The sequence below is a fragment of the Scyliorhinus canicula genome, chromosome 2, assembly GCF_902713615.1.
Source record: "Scyliorhinus canicula chromosome 2, sScyCan1.1, whole genome shotgun sequence".
Classification (NCBI taxonomy): domain Eukaryota; kingdom Metazoa; phylum Chordata; class Chondrichthyes; order Carcharhiniformes; family Scyliorhinidae; genus Scyliorhinus; species Scyliorhinus canicula.
The window spans coordinates 130,364,595-130,385,001 of record NC_052147.1 but is presented as its reverse complement, the minus strand read 5'-3'; the positions used below and the strand labels follow the sequence as shown (position 1 = coordinate 130,385,001).

Genomic DNA, 20,407 nt, shown 5'->3' with positions numbered 1-20,407 from the left:
GGGGGCAGCGGTGTGCCCCCCAACCAGGCTGACCACCTGGAACGTCAGGGGACTAAATGGGCCAGTCAAAAGGGCACGTGTGTTTGCGCACTTACGGGCTCTAAAGGCGGATGTAATTATGGCGGACAGAGAAAAATGGATAGATTGGTTAAGGAGATCCACCAGATAGACGAGGAGCATGCAGGGTCCCCGGGGGAGGACCTACTCAGGGAAAGACAGAGACTGCAGGCGGAACTGGGGGTGCTATCCATGAGTAGGGCCGTGGAACAACTTAGGAAGGCAAGGGGAGTGGTGTATGAGCATGGGGAGAAGGCCAGTAGATTGCTAGCGCAGCAACTCAGGAAGAGGGAGGTGGCCAGGGAAATAAGTAGAGTGGTGGACGGGAAGGGGAGCAGAATGGAGGACCCGCCAGGACTGAATAAGGTATTTCGGGACTTCTATAGTAAGCTGTAGACTTCAGAACTCCCGGAGGAACCGGAGGAGATGCAACGGTTCCTGGACGGACTAACCTTCCCAAAGGTAGGCGGGGGGGGCTAGTGGACGGGCTGGGGGCCCCGATTAGAGCAGAGGAGGTACTGGGGGGCTAAAGGCCATGCAATCGGGGAAAGCCCCGGGGCCGGATGGATACCCAGTAGAGTTTTACAAAAAGTTCGTGGAGGTAGTGGGACCGGTCCTGACCAGGGTTTTTAATGAGGCGAGGGACAGAGGGACCCTGCCTCCGACGATGTCGCAAGCCACCATCTCACTGATATTAAAGGGGGACAAGGATCCGGAATCCTGTGGGTCATACAGGCCAATCTCCCTGATTAATGTGGACGCCAAGCTCCTGGCGATTAGAATTGAGGACGGCGTACCGGAGGTGATTGGGGACGACCAAACAGAGTTTGTTAAAGGCAGGCAGCTGACAGCCAACTTGAGAAGATTGCTTAATGTGATTATGATGCCCCCGATGGGCAAGGAGGTGGAGGTAGTGGTGGTAATGGACGCGGAGAAGGCCTTCGACCGGGTGGAGTGGGACTATCTGTGGGAGGTTCTCGGACGGTTTGGATTTGGTGAGGAACTGGTTAACTGGGTCAGACTATTGTATCAGGGCCCAAAAGCTAGCCTAAGGATGAACAGGATAATGTCAGACTACTTCAGACTACATCGCGGGACTAGACAGGGATGCCCACTCTCCCCGTTGCTGTTCGCGCTGGCCATAGAACCGTTGGCGATTGCGCTGAGAGCTGCAAAGGGGTAGAAGAAAATGACGAGGGAGGGGTAGAGCACAGTGTCTCTCCATATGCGGATGACCTGCTCCTGTACGTGTCAGACTCATTGGCCGGGATGGAAAATATACTGGAAACATTGAGGAAGTTTGGCTGGTTCTCAGGGTACAAATTAAATATGGCCAAGAGTGAGATGTTTGTAGTGCAGGCAAGGGGCCAGGAGAATAGGCTGAAGGAGCTGCTATTTAGGCAGGTTGGGGAAACTTTCCGGTACTTGGGGATACAGGTAGCACGGGACTGGGGCAGGTTACACAAGTTAAATTTGACTAGAGTGGTGGAACAAATGAAGAGTGAGTTTCGGAGATGGGATGCACCCCCACTATTACTTGCGGGGAGGGTGCAGATGGTAAAGATGACAATCCTCCCTAGATTCCTGTTCACTTTTCAGTGCCTCCCGATCTTTATCCCATGGTCCTTTTTCAAAATGCTTGAAAGGAGCCGCAGCGAGGGAGGACTGGCATTGCCGAATCTGATCAACTACTACTGGGCGGCTAACATAGCCATGATAAGGAAATGGATGGTGGGTACGGGGTGTATCTGTGAGCGGGTGGAGGCGGCTTCATGCAGGGGCACCAGTTTGGCAGCCCTGGTCACGGCTCCCCTACCGACTGCGCCGGCCAGGTATTCCACCAGCCCGGTAGTGGGGCCGGCCCTGCTGATTTGGGGCCAGTGGAGGAAGCATGTAGCGGAGGTGGGTGTGTTGGTCTGGGCTCCAATTTGTGATAACCATCGATTTGTCCCCGGGAACAAGGATGGTTTTGAGCATGGTGGCGGGCGGGGGTGAGGAGGGTGGGTGATATGTTCCTGGAGGGGAACTTTGCGAGTTTGAGGAAGTTGGAGGAGAAAGCTGGGCTGGAAAGAGGAAATGACTTTAGGTACTTACAGGTGCGAGACTTTGTGCAGACATGTCCCATCCTTCCCACACCTCCCGCCAATAGGGATTCAGGACAGAATAGTCTCTAGAGGAGAAGGAGGAGAGGGTAGAGTCTCAGATCTTTACAAGGTGCTCATGAAGGGGGAAGAGTCCCAGATGGAGGAGCTGAAACTCAAATGGGAGGAGGAACTCGGCGGGAGTTGGAGGACAGGGTATGGGCTGAAGCCCTGAGTAGGGTAAACTCAACCGCAACATGTGCCAGGCTCAGCCTGATTCAGTTTAAGGTCGTTCACCGGGCCCACATGACGGTGGCTCGGATGAGCAAATTCTTTGGGATAGAGGACAAGTGCGCTAGATGTGCGGGAGGACCAGGGAACCACGTTCACATGTTTTGGGCATGCCCTAAGCTTAGGGGTACTGGGAGGGATTTGCGGGGGTCATGTCCCGGGTGTTGAAAACAAGGGTGGTGATGAATCCAGGGGTGGCAATTTTCGGGGCTTCAGAAGACCCGGGAGTCCAGGAGGAGAAAGAGGCCGATGTTCTGGCCTTTGCTTCCCTGATAGCCTGGCGACGAATATTGCTTGCATGGAGGGACTCAAAACCCCCGAAGGCAGTTTGGCGTTGCCCAACTTGTGTGGGTATTACTGGGCTGCGAACGTGGCAATGATTCATAGGTGGGTGATGGAGGGGGAGGGTGCCGCATGGAAGAGGTTGGAGGTGGCGTCCTGTGTGGGTACGAGTTTGGAGGCATTGGTGACGGCCCGCTCCCACTCCCCCCGGCAAGGTACTCTACGTGTCCAGTAGTGGTGGCTTCCCTCAAAATTTGGGGGCAGTGGAAGCAGCATAGGGGGGAAGTGAAGGCCTTAGTGTGGGCTCCGATACGGGACAATCACCGGTTTGCACCAGGGAGAATAGATGGTGGGTTTTTGAGTTGGCATAGGGCAGGCATCAGGTGGATGAGGGACCTTTTCCTCGATGGGAAGTTTTGCGACTTTAGAGGAGCTGGAGGGGAAGTGGGGTCTCCCCCCATGGGAATACTTTCAGGTATATGCAGATTAGGGCGTTTGTTAAGTGACAGGTGGCGGAGTTCCTGCTACTGCCGCCTAGGGGGGTGCAGGATAGGGTGCTCTCGGGGACGTGGGTCGGTGAGGGTAGGATCTCGGTCATTTATCAGGTGATGCAGGAGGAGGAGGAGGCCTCGGTGGAAGAGCTGAAAGCGAAGTGGGAGGAGCTGGGGAGGAAATCGACAAGGGGACGTGGGCGGACGCCCTGGGGAGGGTGAACTCGTCCTCTTCTTGCGCACGGCTCAGCTTAATTCAGCTGAAGGTGCTGCATAGGGCGCACATGACTGGGGCCAGGATGAGTCGGTTCTTTGGGGGAGAGGACAGGTGTGGGAGGTGTGCGGGAGGCCCGGCGAACCACACCCACATGTTCTGGGCGTGTCCGGCATTGGAGGGGTTCTGGAAGGGGGTGGCGGGGATCTTGTCCAAGGTGGTCGGTTCCAGGGTGGAACCGGGCTGGGGGCTCGCTATCTTTGGGGTAGCATCTGAGCCGGGAGTGCAGGAGGCGAGAGAGGCCGGTACCCTGGCCTTTGCGTCTCTAGTAGCCCGGTGTAGGATTCTTTTACAGTGGAGGGACGCGAAGCCCCCGAGCCCGGAGGCCTGGATTAACGACATGGCTGGGTTCATCAGGCTGGAGAAGGTCAAGTTTGCCCTGAGGGGGTCGGTACAAGGGTTCTTCCGGCGGTGGCAGCCCTTTCTCGATTTTCTGGCGGAGGGTTAGAGGGTGGTCAATCTCAGCAGCAACCCGGGGGTGTGATCTGGTGAGATCCGGCCAGGCATAACCGCTGTCGGGAATTCTGGGGAAGACCTCTCCCGGTATCTACCGGTCACATTGCGCTCCGATCCTGGCAGGACGCAGCCAGTTGATCACGCCCAATATTACAATTTCATCTTTCAGTGGGCCTGCATTGCTGTTCACCACCCACTTTCCCTCTACATAAATATAAAATTTCTTCTTATTGCTTTTGATGTCCTTGCAAGTTTCTTTTCGTAATTCCTTTTAGTAGCTCTTATAAGATGCTTTGTGACCAAATGGGCTTTGTAAAGGGGTGGCAATATATGTCACCATTGAAATGTCATTCTTTCCTCATCCCTTGCACCTGAGTCCGAGGTGATAGTTTCTCTTGTCGCTAAGAAAGTATTTGACAGTGTGGAGTGGGAAAATTTCTTTGAGATTCTCAGAACATATGGATTTGGCCACAAATTTGCTTCTTGAAGCCTCTTGTTATATAATACCCCCATGGCCAGCGTTTACATCAACATTATTATTCAAACCACTTCCCCTTGAATACGGGGACGAGGCAGGGCTGCCCACTTTCTCCACTTTTATTCAATTGGAACAGGGTGGAACATAGAGTATCTTTTTCCGCAGATGATCTAATTTTATATATTACAGACGCAACTGGCTAGTTATTTTTTTTTGGAGGCCAAGAGTGGTTTTAAAGGGTATTCACATTTCATACATATTTTATGCTAAATTCATGTACACACACACCACCCAAATTAATTTTATTATGAGGATTATACTTGGGTATTCAAATGTACTCGGGTCAAAGAAAAACAGAAGATGATTTTATTCAAATTTATAACTTAATCATTCGTGTCCCCCACATTTTCACATTTTTTTTAGAGACATGGAAACTCTCTTTGTTCTTAAGGCTGTATAATTCATTCTCATTAATGAATTTGAGTGATTTTGCTGTTTATCACAATTTTATCAATAATGGTTAATTCTGGAAAGTATTAAATTTCCTTATTTTAAATGTTGTCTATCATTTTTGTGCTGGAATAAAATGCAAATTTCGTAAATTTTATTGCCCAGTTATTTACGTTGGATCTCGAATTTAAAAGGTATGTAAATTTTTTTAAAACTCCGTTGGCAAGTCAGTCTTGTCAGTATAAAATAAACATACATTAGCAGCACACATTACAACATAAAACATTAAATATAGCCCACATTTTTAACAAAAAAAATTGCAATTACCTTTTTGATGATGTTAAATGATGTCCCAGAAAACTTTACGTCTGCCATGTTTGATCATGGCAAAGACACTACCGGCGAAATTAACAAAGGGAAAAATCACCTGATTCCACAGCACCCGAATGGACCTACCACGTGCGCAAGGTAAGAACACGTGAACTACTACAGTTTTAAAATTTGTGAATGAGACCGCATTGTGTCCCGCGTTTGACCTTGTTCTTCCGTTTACTTACGCTGCGGTTTGGAAATCATCAATGAATCACAGGTAAGTTAAAGATTTCTTGAGAGATTCTTTACTATTTTTGTAGATTAGTGTTATTTTTAAATGTTAAAACTGTTTAAATTAACCAGGAAGCTTTTGCACTCGTGCTACACAGGCACAGTGTGCGTTTTAAGTAGGATGGGGAAACCATTTTTTTTGTGTCCAGTCTTTACGTTGTAAACTCTGTTTATAATATTTTTTTTAAAGCTTACAACCATAATTTGTGCTTTGGTTAATCTTTTTTAATCATACAAATGTTTTATATTTATTATACTGTACCTTAACCATATAATTTATTTAAAGCTAATAAAATGAATAATTAAATAAGGCAGGGTGTTTTATTTTAAGTGTAAAGATTAATTGCATCACATTATAAGTGATGCAATTAATGGCAGAATGCTTTCTGATACCAAAATTTGTACACATTTCTGAAAGGTCAGTTGTTTCTCTAATTTAAAAACCCATCTTTAAGCAAATTTGATAATTTTGAAATTTTAGGTCAAATGGCACTTGTTGGACCCATAACTAAAATAATATGAGATCGACGGTATAATGAAGACACTCAATAGCTGCGGCTCCTTCTCTGACTATAAATTCAATCCAGGTAAGAGTGAAAGTTTTCTGGTCAACCTCCCTGGAAGGCAAGTCAATTTAGGCATATTACCTTTCCACCTCATTACCCCAAGTTTCCTTTATTTGAGGGTCAGCGCAACGCACAATTGGGTTTCACTTCACGAATTGAATTACTTGAACCTGACCAATAATGTTAAAACAGACCTACAGAGGTGGAAAAACCTACTTCTATCTTTGGCAGATAGGATTCAAACAATAAAAATGAATGTATTCATTTCTATTTTATTTCTATTTCAATGTGTCTCCATTTTTCTGTCCAAATCCTTCTTTATTAAAGGTTAATAAATTGATATATGCTTTTATTTGGGCGAGTAATCCCAGAATCGCAGCATTCTACTCCAGATAGATAGGCAGAGGGCCTGGCCCTCCCAAACATACTATTTTTTACTGAGCTGCCAAGATTCAAAATTTTTTATTGTGGATCAGTGATCCCGATTCCGTTTGGGGCCAAATGGATGCTCGCTCCTGCACTACTCTCCTGGAGGCGGATATTGCTTGGTTGGAAGTCTCCCAGTCCACCCAGTGCCTTTGGCTGGTTGGGAGACTTATTGTCCTTCTTACATTTGGAGAAAATGTAATTCACCATCAGCTGTTCAAGCATAGAGTACAAAAGCAAGGAGGTTATGCTAAACGCATACAAAATACTAGTTAAGACCTCAACTGGAGTATTGCTTACAGCTATGGACATACCACTACAGGAAGGATGTGAACGCATTGGAGAGAGTGCAGAAGAGGTTTACAAGAATGGTTCTAGAGATCTAAAACTTCAGTTATGAGGATAGACTGGACAGAAGGAGACTGAGAGGAGATTTGATAGAGATGTTCCCCACTCGTAAAAGGATCAAGAATGAGAGGGCACAGATTCAAGGTAACTTGCAATAAGAGCAAATGTGATGTAAGAAAAAACTTTTCACACCGTGAGTGGTTCGAGTCTGGAATCCACCTCCTGGAAGTGCGGTGGAGGCGGGTTCAATTGAAGCATTCAAGAGGGCATTAGATGATTACTTGAACAGAAACAATGCGCAGGGATATGGTGAAAAAGCAGGGGAGTGGCACTAAGCCATCATGCTTGTTTGGAGAGCTGGTGTAGATACGATGGGCCAAATGGCCTCCTGCGCCATAACAATTCTGTGATTCTGTGAATTACTATCAAAGTAGAAAAAGTACTGCAAAAACATAAGGGTCTAAAAGCTGAGAAATCCCCTGGACCTGATAGCCTATATCGTAAGGTTCTAAAAAGAGGTAGCTGCAGAGATGGTGGATTTTTAAAAATAAATTCTTGGTTCTAGAACATTCTCAGCAGATTGGAAGTTAGCAAATCTTATTCAAGAATTCAAGAAAAAAGGGAGAGAGAAAACCAGGAACCACAGGTCTGTTAACCTAGCATCAGTTGTCAGGAAAATGCTGGAATCCATTATTCAGGAAGATCCTAATAGTGCACTGAGAAAACAATGATATGGTCAGACAAAGTCAACATGGTCTTACGAAAGGTAAATCACGTTTGACAGATTGTAGATGGAACTAGTGGGGATGCAAGGGGAACCAGTAGATGCAGTCTACTGGATTTGTAAAGGTGCCACACAAAAGGTTAATACGGAAGATAGGAGCTCATGGAGTCGGTGATAATTTATTAGCATGGATGAAAAATTGGTTAACAGACAGGAAACGTAAAGTTGAAATAAATGTATCATTTTTAAATTGGCAGTCTGCAGCTAATGCGGTGACAGAACAGTCAGGTCTATTATAATCTATATTAATGACTTAGGTGAATAGACCAAGAGTAATGTACCCAACTTTGCTGATGATACAAAGTTAGATGGGAATTCAAGCTGAAAGGAAAACACAAAGAGAGTGCAAAGAAATATGACAAATTAAGTGAGTGGACAACAAGATGGCAGATGGAGTATAATTGGTGTAGTGGGAAGTTACTCACTTTGGTAGCAAGAGCAGAATTTTTAAAAAAGGAATGAAACTTCTAAATGTTGATGCCCAGAGAGACTTGGGTTGACTCCTTCAAGGAACACAGAAAGTTAGCATGCAAGCACAGCAAGCAATTAGGAAAGCGAATTACATGCTAACCGTTAATCGTAAGAGGATTGGAGTACAAAAATATGGAAATCTTGCGACAATTGTGTGGGGTTGGTGAGGCTACGCCTAGAATACTGTGGGCAGTTTTAGCCTCCATATTTAAGGAAGGATATATTTTCATAGGAGGTGGTACAGTGTTGGTTCACTAAATTGATTCTTGGGATATGAAAGTTGTCCTATATTGAGAGGCTGAGTAAACTGGTTTTAGTTCTTTACCGAGAGGAGAAGAACTAGACGTGATCTCATTTAAAACTAGAAGTTCTGAAGGGGCCTGACAGGGTAGACACCAAGAAACCATTTCCCCTGGATGAGGGATCTAGAACACAGAGGCACAGTCTCACAATAAGAAGCTAAACATTTAGGACTGAGATCACGAAACATTTCTTTACTGAGAGGATTATGACTCTTTAGAATTCTCTATTGCAGCAGGCTGTGAATGTTCCACCATTGAGCATTTTTAAAACTGGAATAGACAGATTTTTGAACTCTCAGGTAATCATGGGGAATGGTCAAGAATGTGGAGTTCAAGCCAAAGTCCAGCCATGATTGCCAGTTTTGAGGGATCATATGGTCTATCCTGCTCCTAGTTTCTATGTTTTTACTTTATTCCCCAAACAGTAATCTCAAGGTGTGAGATTTTGCTACCCCACCCCCTCCAGCACTTCCAATCTCTTCCCCACTGATCTCTTGGGGCCTGTGATATTCCTACCAATCGCCCACCAAACCTGATCACAATCTCCAAGGTCAAATCTCCACAATCCAACCCAATCACATACCTTAAAATTTAAAGCATTAATCTGTTCCTATTGCAGGTCCAACTACATTTTGATGAGGTCCAACGCTCAAAATCCAGGGCACCTTGTACCTCTCCCTTTGGGGCTGTGCTAATAACAACAATGTTATGATAAGACTCAAATAATTTCTAGGTCACCGTTTCTAACTTGAATCAATGACATGGAAGTCATTTAAAAAATACATTTAGAGTACCCAATTATTTTTTTTTACAATTAAGGGGCAATTTAGCATGGCCAATCCACCTAGCCTGCACACCTTTGGGTCGTGGGGGCGAAACCCATGCAGACACGAGAAGAATGTGCAAACTCCACATGGACAGTGACCCAGGGCTGGGATTCGAAACTGGGTCCTCAGTGCCATAGGCAGCAGTACTAATCACTGTGCCACGTGCCGCCCGACATGGAAGACTTAATAATCAAATATGTAAATGATGTCAAAGGATGAAGACTTGTAGAATTGGAGGATAAATAGTTAACAGACATTGAACGAAACAGAGGTAGAACTATTGCAAATATTGTTCATCATAGACAAGTGTAGAGTATTGCAAACAGGAAGCAAAAATGGACAATAGAACAAAGAACAATACAGCACAGGAACAGGCCCTTTAGCCCTCCAAGCCTGTACCGGTCATGATACCAACATTTGCCAAAACACTCAGCACTTCCTTGTGCCGTATCCCTCTATACCCATCCTATCCACGTGTTTGTCAAGATGCCTTTTGAACGCCATGAATGTATTTGCTTCCACAACCTCCCCTGACAACGCGTTCCAGGCACTCACCATACTCTGCGTACAAACCCTGCCTCGCACATCTCCTCTAAACTTGGCTCCACGGACTTTAAACCTATGCCCCCTGGTGACTGACCTCTCCGCCCAGGGAAAGTGTGCCTGCCCATCCACTCTATCCATTACCCTCATAATCTTGTAAACGTCTATCAGGACACCACTCAACCTCCATCTTTCTAATGATAACAGTCCGAGTCTATTCAGCCTCTCCACATAGCTAACACCCTCCAGACCAGGCAACATCCGGGTAAACCTTCTCTGCACACTCTCCAAAGCCTCCATATTTTTCTGGTAGTGTGGCTATTGAAGAATTGTGTGCAATACTCCAAGTGCGGCCGTACCAAGGTTCTGTAGCATGACTTGCCAGTTTTTATACTTGATGCCCTGTCCAATGAAGGCAAGCATTCTGTATGTTTTCTTGACGACCTTGTCCACTTGTATTGCCACCTTCAAAGATCTGTGGACATGCAAGCCCAGATCGCTCTGATTTTCTATATTCCTAAGAGTTTTGTCATTTACAGTATACTTCCTCTCTATGTTACACCTACCAAAATGCATTACCTCACATTTGTCCGGATTAAACTTCATGTGCCATTTCTCTGCCCAAGTCTCCAACCAATCTATGTCCTGCTGTATCTTCTGACACTCCTCAACACTATCTGCCACTCCACCCACCTTGGTGTCATCCGCGAACTTACTAATCAGACTGACTACTTTTTCCTCCAAATCATTTATGTACACTACTAACAACAGAGGCCCCAGCACAGATCCCCGTGGAACACCACTAGTCACAACCTTCCATTCAGAAAAACACCCTTTCACTGCTACCCTTTGCCTTCTGTGACCCAGCCAGTTCTGTATCCATCTTGCCACCTCACCTCTGATCCTGTGTGACTTCACCTTTTGTACGAGTCTGCCATGAGACACCTTGTCAAATACTTTATTGAAGTCCATGTAAACAACATCCACCGCCCCCCCTCATTAATCATCTTTGTCACCTCCTCAAAAACCCGATCAAGTTAGTGAGGCATGACTTCCCCTTCACAAAACCATGCTGTCTATCGCAAATGAGTCCATTTGTTTCCAAATGGGTATAAATCCTGTCCCTGAGAATTCTCTCCAATAATTTACCGACTACCGACGTGAGGCACACCAGCCTATAGTTTCCAGGATTGTCCCTCCTGCCTTTCTTAAACAGCGGAACCACATTAGCTATTCTACAGTTTATATATTTTAACTTATCTCAAGTCCTCAAACTTGGGAGATGTAAAAGGTGCAAAGTCACCTGTAGCCAATGAGGATACAAAAATGCCAGTCAAGGCCCGAGCAATTTCCTCCCTTGCTTCCCTCAGTATTGTGGGGTAAATCCCATCCGGCCCAGGAGTCTACCTTAATATCTTTTAAAAGACCAGATACCTCCTCCTTTTCGATGTTGACATGATCCAGACTGCTCACACACACACCCTACCCAAGAATCTTCTTCCACAAAGTCCCTTCCTTTAGTGAACACTGATGCAAAGTACTCATTTAGTACCTCGTCCATTTCCCCAGGCTCAACACATAGATGCCCCCACTGTCCTTAAATGGTCCAATCCTTTCCCATTGCAATTCATTAGTGTTGTAAATGTAATGTTGAATTTTTAGTTAAATCACATGAGTACAAGTCATGCTGAAACTACATTGTACTCTAGTATGATCATATTCAACCACTGAAGGGCCACAGGATTGATCTCTAGTGTTGAGTTCCAATTTATGAATAAAGACTGAGGAAACCTGGACTTTTCAGTTTTGAAAGAAAGTAACCTTACAGGAGTGCACAAGGTAAAAAATAATGATATAGAAATTAAATTGTGAAAGGAGGTCAAGAACTCTCCAGTTCCGAGATAAAAAATGAATTTAAAACTGGTATCAAAAAGCCATACAAAGTATGATCATGACATGGAACAGCTGTCTGAGTGAAGATTAAGAAACCTTAGAAAAACCCTAGGGCGGCATGGTGGCACAGTGGTTAGCACTGATGCGTCATTGCGCCATGGACCCGGGTTCGATTCCGACCTTGGGTGACTGTGTGGAGTTTGCACATTTCCCCGTGTGTGTGGGTTTCCTCCGGGTGCTCCGGTTTCCTCCCACAGTCTAAAGATGTGTATGTTCGGTGGATTGGCCATGCTAAATTGCCCCTTCATATCCAAGGATGTGCAGGTGAGATGGGGTTATGAGCCTAGGTTAGGATGCTCCTTCAGAGGTTTGGTGCAGACTCATTGGGCCGTATGGCCTCCTTCTGCACTGTAGAGATTATATTCTAATTATTTAACAGCCAAAGAAATATTGCAATTGGAGAGGTTTCTTTAAAGACAGATTGAATGGCCTTTCCCATCCGTAATTGTGAACCCAATTCAACTGTGTTACAGCGTCGATGATTGTTGCTCTGCATTGGTTTGACATTATCAATTCTTTGAGAACCACAGTTCCCTTTTAGGCTCTTTAGCCATTTCAGCATCATTTGTTTATTGCCCATCTTTCTTCTTACATTATTATTATTTAATTTTATAAATACTATTAATTCACAACTTTAAAAAAAATTGTTCCAAGGAATGTGGGCGTTGTTGACGAGGCGAGCATTTGTTGCCCATCCCTAATTGCCCTCAAGGAGGTGGTGGTGAGCTGCCATCTTGAATCGCTGTAGTTCACGTGGTGCAGGAATGCCCACAGCGCTGTTAGGAAAGAGAGATCCAGGATTTTGGCCCAGTTACAGTGAAGGACAGACTATATAGTTCCATGACAGGATGTGCAGCTTGGAGCGAAAAGTGCAGGCAGTGGTGGTCGCTTCCATCTGCTGTCCTTGTCCTTCCAGGTAACAGAGGTTTCAGGTTTGGAAGGGGTTGTTGAAGGAACCTTAGTGAGTCGCGGCAGCACAGCTAGTAGATGGCACATACTGCTGCCACTGTGCATTGGCAGTGGAAAGAGTGAATGCTTAAGGTGGTGGATAGCGTGCCAATCAAGTGGGCTATTTTGTTCTGAATGGTGTTGAGATTGTTGTAGGAGTTGCACTCATTCAGGCAAGTACAGAGTATTCCATCACACTCTTGACTTGTGCCTTGTAGATGGTGGAGAAGCTTTGGAGAGTCAGGAAGTGAAATGCTCGTTGCAAAATCCCTAGCCCCTGACCTGCTCTTATATGGCTAGTCCTTTGCAGCTTCTGTTCAATGGTAACCCCCAGGATGTTGATAGTGGAGGTTTCATGATGACAATGCTATTGAATATCATGGGGCAACAATTAGATTCTCTCTCGTCAGAGATGGTTATTACTGGGCACTTATCAGCCAAAGCCTGAATGTTGTCCAGGTCTTGCTGCATATGGACATGGATTGTGTCAATATGTGAGGAGTCTCAATGGTACAAACATTGTGCAGGGGCTGGTTTAGCACACTGGGCTAAATCGCTAGCTTTTAAAGAAGACCAAGGCAGGCTGGCAGCACTATTCAATTCCCGTACCAGCCTCCCCAAACAGACGCCGGAATGTGGCGACTAGGGGCTTTTCACAGTAACTTCATTTTAGCCTACTCGTGACAATAAGCGATTTTCGTTTCATTTTCATTTCATTTTCAACCGAGTTCTCATGAACCCGAGAGCAGTTTTGAATAATGGAAGCAAAACATTCTGACATTCCGTTACAGGATACTTACAGCAGTGTCCGGCACACATCATCATTCCACTGACCCATGGAATCAAGATGAAGGATAATCTTTTTTCTTAAATCTGCAACCTGTTTAATAATAAACATTTAACTTTTAAGTGTTATTGTTCACCTTAAACTGAATTGTACAATGAAGGATTTACTTTGCTTCACCTTTTCTTTCATAAAGTTCAGAAATTCTCCAATCTCAATTGTTTGCCTTGGGGGTCGGATTGAGGGGGGGGGGGGGGGGGGGGGTTGTGCGCGGGGACAAAGATATGCAGAGGGACAGGCAGTATTGGGGAAGCGGGCGGCTGCAGAAGGACTTGGACATGCTGGAAGAATGGGCAAAGAAGTGGCAGATGGAATACAATGTGGAAAAGTGTGAGGTAATGCACTTTGCAAGGAAGAATGGAGGCATAGACTATTTTCTAAATGGGGAAATGCTGAGGAAATCAGAAGCACAAAGGGACTTGGGGGTCCTTGTTCACGATTCTCTTAAGGTTAACATGCAGGTTCAGTCGGCAGTTAGGAAGGCAAATGCAATGTTAGCATTCATGTTTAGAGGGCTAGAATACAAGACCAGGGATGTACTTCAGAGGCTGTGTAAGGCTTTGGTCAGACCCCATTTGGAGTATTGTGAGCAGTTTTGGGCCCCATATCTAAGGAAGGATATGCTGGCCTTGGAAAGAGTTCAGAGGAGGTTCACAAAAATGATCCCTGGAATGAAGAGCTTGTCATATGAGGAACGGTTGAAGACTCTGGGTCTGTACTCGGAGTTTAGAAGGATGTGGGGGATCTTATTGAAACTTACATGATACTGCGAGGCCTGGATAGAGTGGATGTGGAGACTATGTTTCCACTTTTAGGAAAAACGAGAACCAGAGGACACAACCGCTAAAGGAATGATCCTTTAAAACAGAGATTTGAGGAATTTCTTCAGGCAGAGAGTGGGGAATCTGTGGAACTCTTTGACGCAAAGACTGTGGAGGCCAAATCACGGAGTGTCTTGAAGACAGAGTTAGATAGGTTCTTGGTTAATAAGGGGGTCAGGGGTTATGGGGAGAAGGCAGGAGAATGGGGATGAGAAAAATGTCAACCATGATTGGTGCGGCACAGTGGTTGGCACTGTTGCCTCACAGAACGAGGGACCTAGATTCAATTCCAGCCTGAGTAACTATCTGTGTGGAGTTTGTACACTCAACCAGTGTGTGCGTGGGTTTCTTCCGGGTGCTCCGATTTCCTCCCACAGTCCAAAGATGTACAGGTTAGGTGGATTGGCTACGATATGTCCCTTATGTTAAGTGGGGTTACCGGGATAAGGCGGGGCGTGGACCAAGATTTGGTCGGTGCAGACTCGGTGGGCAGAATGGCCGATAGCTGCCAATAAAGCCATTTGGCAGCAACAGCCAAGCCCATCAAAGGTAGTATCAGGTCAGAAGGTAATTGCAAAAACCTCACTAATTCCTCCTCCAACAGACAATTCAAACATCCAGCAAGACCCAGACAAAATCACAAGATCAAAGGTTTAACTCGACTGAGGGTTGCTATAATTGGCCTCAATATCTTTGGACTTGGACAGGGGGCCAATGGAGAACATGGACCAGTGATCCTTCTGAGAAAGTGTGTACATGCAAGCAACAAAGAGAGAGAAAGAGATGTGTATGGGAAAGCTATTAAAAAGAGAAAAAGCAGTTCAGGATTGGCTTGGATGGGGCAGCACGGTGGCACAGTGGTTAGCACTGTTACCTAAAGCACAGAGGACCCGGGTTCGATCCCGGCCCTGGGTCACTGTCTGTGTGGAGTTTGCACATTCTCCCCTTGTCTGCGTGGGTCTCGCCCCCACAACCCAGAGATGTGCACTGGTGATTGGCCACGCTAAATTGCCCCTTAATTGGAAAAAACATAATTGGGTACTCTAAATTTATTTTAAAAAAGGACTGGCTTGGATGTGGTGACCCATTGTGGAACAGTCAATTGACAGACACAATCAAGCTGACATTGAGAATAGCTCATTGGTGAGGTTCAAGGTCTCCCATGGAACTATACAATGACAAAAAGGGAGCAATTGAAAGGTGTATGGAAGACAAATCAAAAGAAAAATCAATTGGCACATATTGGTGGAAGTTTGAGGAAGGAGGATGGGCAGCAGGGAGCTAGCGGCAGAAGAAGATGATTTTGAGAACCAACCATTCATTCGTAACAGGGTTCTAGCACTTGAAAATTGTCTGCCGGCCACAATGCATACACAAAATCTCAACTTGCTCAGTGGAGCTACGGGCAGGCCTGAAATGTTTCCCACTGCTATTTTATTTCTTCATCCAACAGTAACATTTTCCATCTTATATTCCCTAATCCCATTCTTAGCCCTTTAAATCAGGTTTTCTTCAATGTATTACTTTGGCTTTCATCTTACTGGCATCCTTCTCAATCTTTATCTTCAACCTTATGATGTTGTGATCACCGTTGCCTAAATGTTTCCATACTCTTCCCTCCCTTTGCTGTTCTTGTTCATTCCCCATTACTTGGGCTGGCAGAACTATGTATACTGCTGTATAGGCAATTTAATTCATCTTTAATTCTTGTTCCTTATACTTTAAAAGTCCTTTTAGACTTCTGTTTTATAACTATTGTTATTCCCTGGTCGTTTATGTTATCCTAGTCCTTTGCTCGGACTTCATACCTGAGCATAAACTAAAAGTACAACTGGACATTCAGCAGCAAAGAGTTGATCCTGTCCGTCCAATTTTTCCAGTGGGGATTCCTGGATAATGATCAGTGGTCATCAGATCAAACTTCTTTTCTTCTCTGAAACTAGGGCTGCAGAGACCAACTCTGGCACTTCAATTGCTACCCTGCACGAGATTAGCAAACTCAGAACAGACGGAGGATCAAACGTGGCCTATGTAACCAAACACTGCGTTTCATCCTTTACCCACTGGACCATGTCTCAAAGACTCTCATGTAAAATGCTAATTAGTGGAACCCAGAATAGGCGCCCAGAAAATACAGGATCCAGAGGAAATGCTTGCTTACCGTCAAACACCAATGCACTCCTAAATGTACTGGTACCAGTATGAGGTCCTTTTCAAATAAATCAACTCCTTTGGTCCATTGCTTTACTGTCTGGTAACCTGCAGCATGCAATTTCAGGTAGAAGAATGTATTGAATGCGTAAACTCTGGGAAAACAGGCCTCTTTATTTCTTTCCATAATTAAGCACATATAGAAGTTAATCACCTGCAAAATATATCAGCAGAAAACTGTTAAAAGGTTTAGCTCATTACAATCTGTACACCACAGATTTAAAAACAGGAATACAAGACCGCACATGATCTGTTTCCCTTAATTTCTCCCCCAACTCCTCTTTAACTGAAGGTGGTGGCTGTGCTCAGGGTAGAACAGAACAACTAGTGTATCTATGTGCAATAGATACTTCTCTGTCACAACAGTAGGACTATAATGAGCTTCAGCCATCTGTACAAATGGAAGAACAGCACATGATTAAGATCAGCTGTGATGTTCTCATCTTTGAGACACCTGCTGACAATCCACTGCCCATGCTGGCATATTCAAAATGGTAAAAGGGCCACAGAATACACATGCCCCTTGGACCTATACTGCAGCAGGTGCCAGCACCTGCAAGCTAAGAGAGATGGGCACAGTAAACTGATTTATTTTGGTTGTAAGAACGTGGAGAAACAATATAAAACAAAGGGTACAATCCTATATGGGGCACAGGTACTGAGGGACCTGGGGGTATATGTGCACAAATCATTGAAGATGTCATGACAGATAGAGAGTGCAGAAATCCTAGGCTTTATGACTAGGGGCTAGAGTATAAAAACAAGGGAGTTATGTTAAACCTGCAAAAACAGGTTTGACCTTCACCAAAGTATTGCATCCCATTCTGAGCACCAGACTTGAGGAAAGAAGTGCAGGCATTAGAGAGGGTGCATAAAAGGTTCACGAGAATGGTTTTAGGGATGTGGAACTTCAGTTTTGCAGATAGATTGGAGAAACTGGAACTTTGTCGCTTTGGAGAAGGTCTGATAAAGATATTCAAAATGATGAGGTGCCTGGACAGTATAGACAGGGAGAAACTGTTCCCATTCGTAGAAAGATTGAGAACCAGAGGCACATATTTAAGATAACTGGCAAAAGAAAACTGGCAAAAGAAGCAATGGCAACACAAGGACAAGTTTTTTCTTAAACATCATGCATGGTTAGGATTTGGGACGTGCTACCTAAGAATGTGGTGTGGGCAGATTCAATCATGACTTCCAAAATGAAACTGGATCATTGTATGAAAAGGGAAAAAAATGCAGAGGAAAAGACAAAGGGTTGGCACTAGGTGAACTGTTCTTGCAGAGAGCCAGCATGTACAAGACAGGCCAAATGGGCTACTTCTGCACTGCAACCATTATATGATTCTACCTGCACAATTGTATGAAAACATACATTTAAGGTTGTATATCACTCAGCAATAGTCAAGGACAATGCTAGTGTTCAAGGATATGGTCTTATCCAGGAGCGTGCAATTAAATGGCAAGGATCACAGGTGAACTGAATTTACTGTTATTATGGCACAAATGTATTCAGAGGTATAACTGATTTTCTTGTGAAGCTCATTGGTTTCTCTCCCATTCTTCATTACTCGACAATGTTTATCAACATTCAGACAGATCATCAGACAGTAGGCTGCACATAACAAAATCGAGGCCTTGTGGGAAAAAGAGATGGTGGATCCCATTTCGTGGTGTCCTGAGCAGACAGTGGAAGTCATTTGGCACATTGCCTCATCGCCTGAATTTTCCAACAAGCACCAAGATGTTGCATGGCGGATGGCGAGAAGGGTCCTTGCAATCAGATCCTTCTGATACATCCAGTGTCTTACCACCTCAGTACTCTGTTGGGAAGATGACTATCACCCACTTCCTCCTGAAATTTGCCTTTGCAAAGCAGGTCTAGAAAGAAATGCAGTGGTTTTTGCCAAGGTTCAACTGGAGCAGCTTGGTTACACAGAACTCAGTGCTATCCAGGAACACCCACTGAGAAAAGCATCAACCACTGCTGAGCTTCAACTCTTTGAACTCTTCGGTCTACCCAAACCCTGGTGGTCTTTCCATGCAAAGAGCTGTCCATCTTTTTAAAAATAAATTTAGTGTACCCAATTTCTTTTTTTCCAATTAAGGGGCAATTTAGCGTGTTCAATCCACCTACCTTGCACATGAAATGAAATGAAAATCGCTTATTGTCACAAGTAGGCTTCAAATGAAGTTACTGTGAAAAGCTCTAGTAGCTTCATTTGAAGCCTACTTGTGATAATAAGCGATTTTCATTTGAGAGTATTCCATCACACTCATGATTTATGCTTTGTAGGTGGTGGGCAGGCTTTGGGGAGTCAAGCAGTGAGTTACTCGCTGCAGGATTCCTAACTTCTGACCTGCTCTTGTTGTCACAGTATATGGCTTGTGCAGTTTAGTTTGTGATAAATGATAACCCCCAAGAAGATGATGGTAATGCCATTAAATGTCAAGGGGCGATTGTTTGATTCTCTCTTATTGGAGATGGGAATTGCCTGGCACTTGTGTGGCATGAATGTTACTTGCCACTTGTCAGCCCAAGCCTGGATATCGAATATCTGGCGTCCCAAACATTGCCTTGACTCAGGAGAGACTGGGTAAGCAAACGAGACGTGGGTCCCGAAGTTTGGCCGGCATAGGTCCTGAAGGTGGGCAGTTGGCCGAAGTGGGTCCTGGGGAAAAAAAAGTTTGAAATAAGGCCCTCTCGCCATATTATACTGGGGAACTGGAAACCATATTAAATCCCTCAGGTTGTATGCACCAGATGTTTGACGTGAAATGTAAACGTTATTATAAATATAACCTGGAACGCCAAGCCATTAAAGCATCTTGTGTACTGTATTAAAAGAAACTGATCTGAATTACAATTTATGTAATGTCAAATCTGAACTATAATGTAATATTCTTTTACAGGTTTTATGAATAATTTTGGAGAAAATAAAATCAAGTTAATCGATTGGGAGGGTGGTACATCTGGCAGAGCGGCTACTACTTAAAGGAGGGCTGTAGGGGGAGAGTGTACTTTTCTATGATGGATAGGAGGCAGTGATATAGAGCAGCACACAGTGTGCTTTGAGTCAGGGCCTTCCAGACGGTGTTACAACAAATAGCAAGTGGGGCAATGTGGAACAGCATCAGGAGTCACTCAGCTGAGCAGATTTAAGTATCCCTGATACTGTCCTCATGGCAGAATTTCACTACACATCCTCAGTTTGTATCATGGCAGCAGGACAAGGCAGAGCAGCATTCTACAGTAGATTAGACGAGTGACACTGTATTCCGGCTGTAGTTTTCAGAGCAGGTTCACCCAGGTTTTTATTTTACTTGGTCACAGTGAAATAATAGAATGACCTCCATGAAGAAAAACATGTATTGCAAGAAGCCCCTTCGAGTTGAAAATGTTTTAAGGCCACGGCAAGCACTTTGAAACAGCAGGTTTTAAAAAAATACCTTCTCGCAGATTTCAGCAGGCAGCTTGGGATGATTTTAAATATAGCTAGAAATGGTCACGCCTCAACTTGTAGAGCCCATGGTTTTTAAAAAAAAATAATTTTTATTAAGGTTTTCACAAAACATAAACAACAAAACAATATTAACAGAATAACCATGGTTAAAAACCCAAGAACAACACCCACCCACCTACAAAAGCAACTACTAAATCGAAAACAAAAAAAAAACAAACAACAGAAAGGAAAGAGATAACACCCACCACATCCAACAAACCCATGTACACACTTCTCCCTCCCACCAACCCAATCCCCCCCTCCAAACCCAAACACCCCCCCCCGGGTTGCTGCTGCTGCCGGCCTATTTCCCTGCCGTTCCGCCAGGAAAGGCTGCCACCGCCTAAAGAACCCCTGTACTGATCCCCTCAGGGCAAATTTCACCTTCTCCAATTTG

General features: G+C 44.7%; 1 protein-coding gene across 1 annotated transcript in view; it reads right to left on the bottom strand.

The window, feature by feature from the left end:
- Window positions 1-20,407, bottom strand: part of LOC119958255 (sentrin-specific protease 2-like) — a 145,106-nt gene that overhangs the window by 18,929 nt on the left and 105,770 nt on the right. The window contains exons 13-14 of the mRNA XM_038786692.1: window positions 16,458-16,661; window positions 13,432-13,511 (exon numbers count right to left, since the gene is read on the bottom strand). Of these exons, the coding sequence (XP_038642620.1) occupies window positions 13,432-13,511; window positions 16,458-16,661 (284 nt within the window). The remainder of the gene's footprint in view (window positions 1-13,431; window positions 13,512-16,457; window positions 16,662-20,407) is intronic.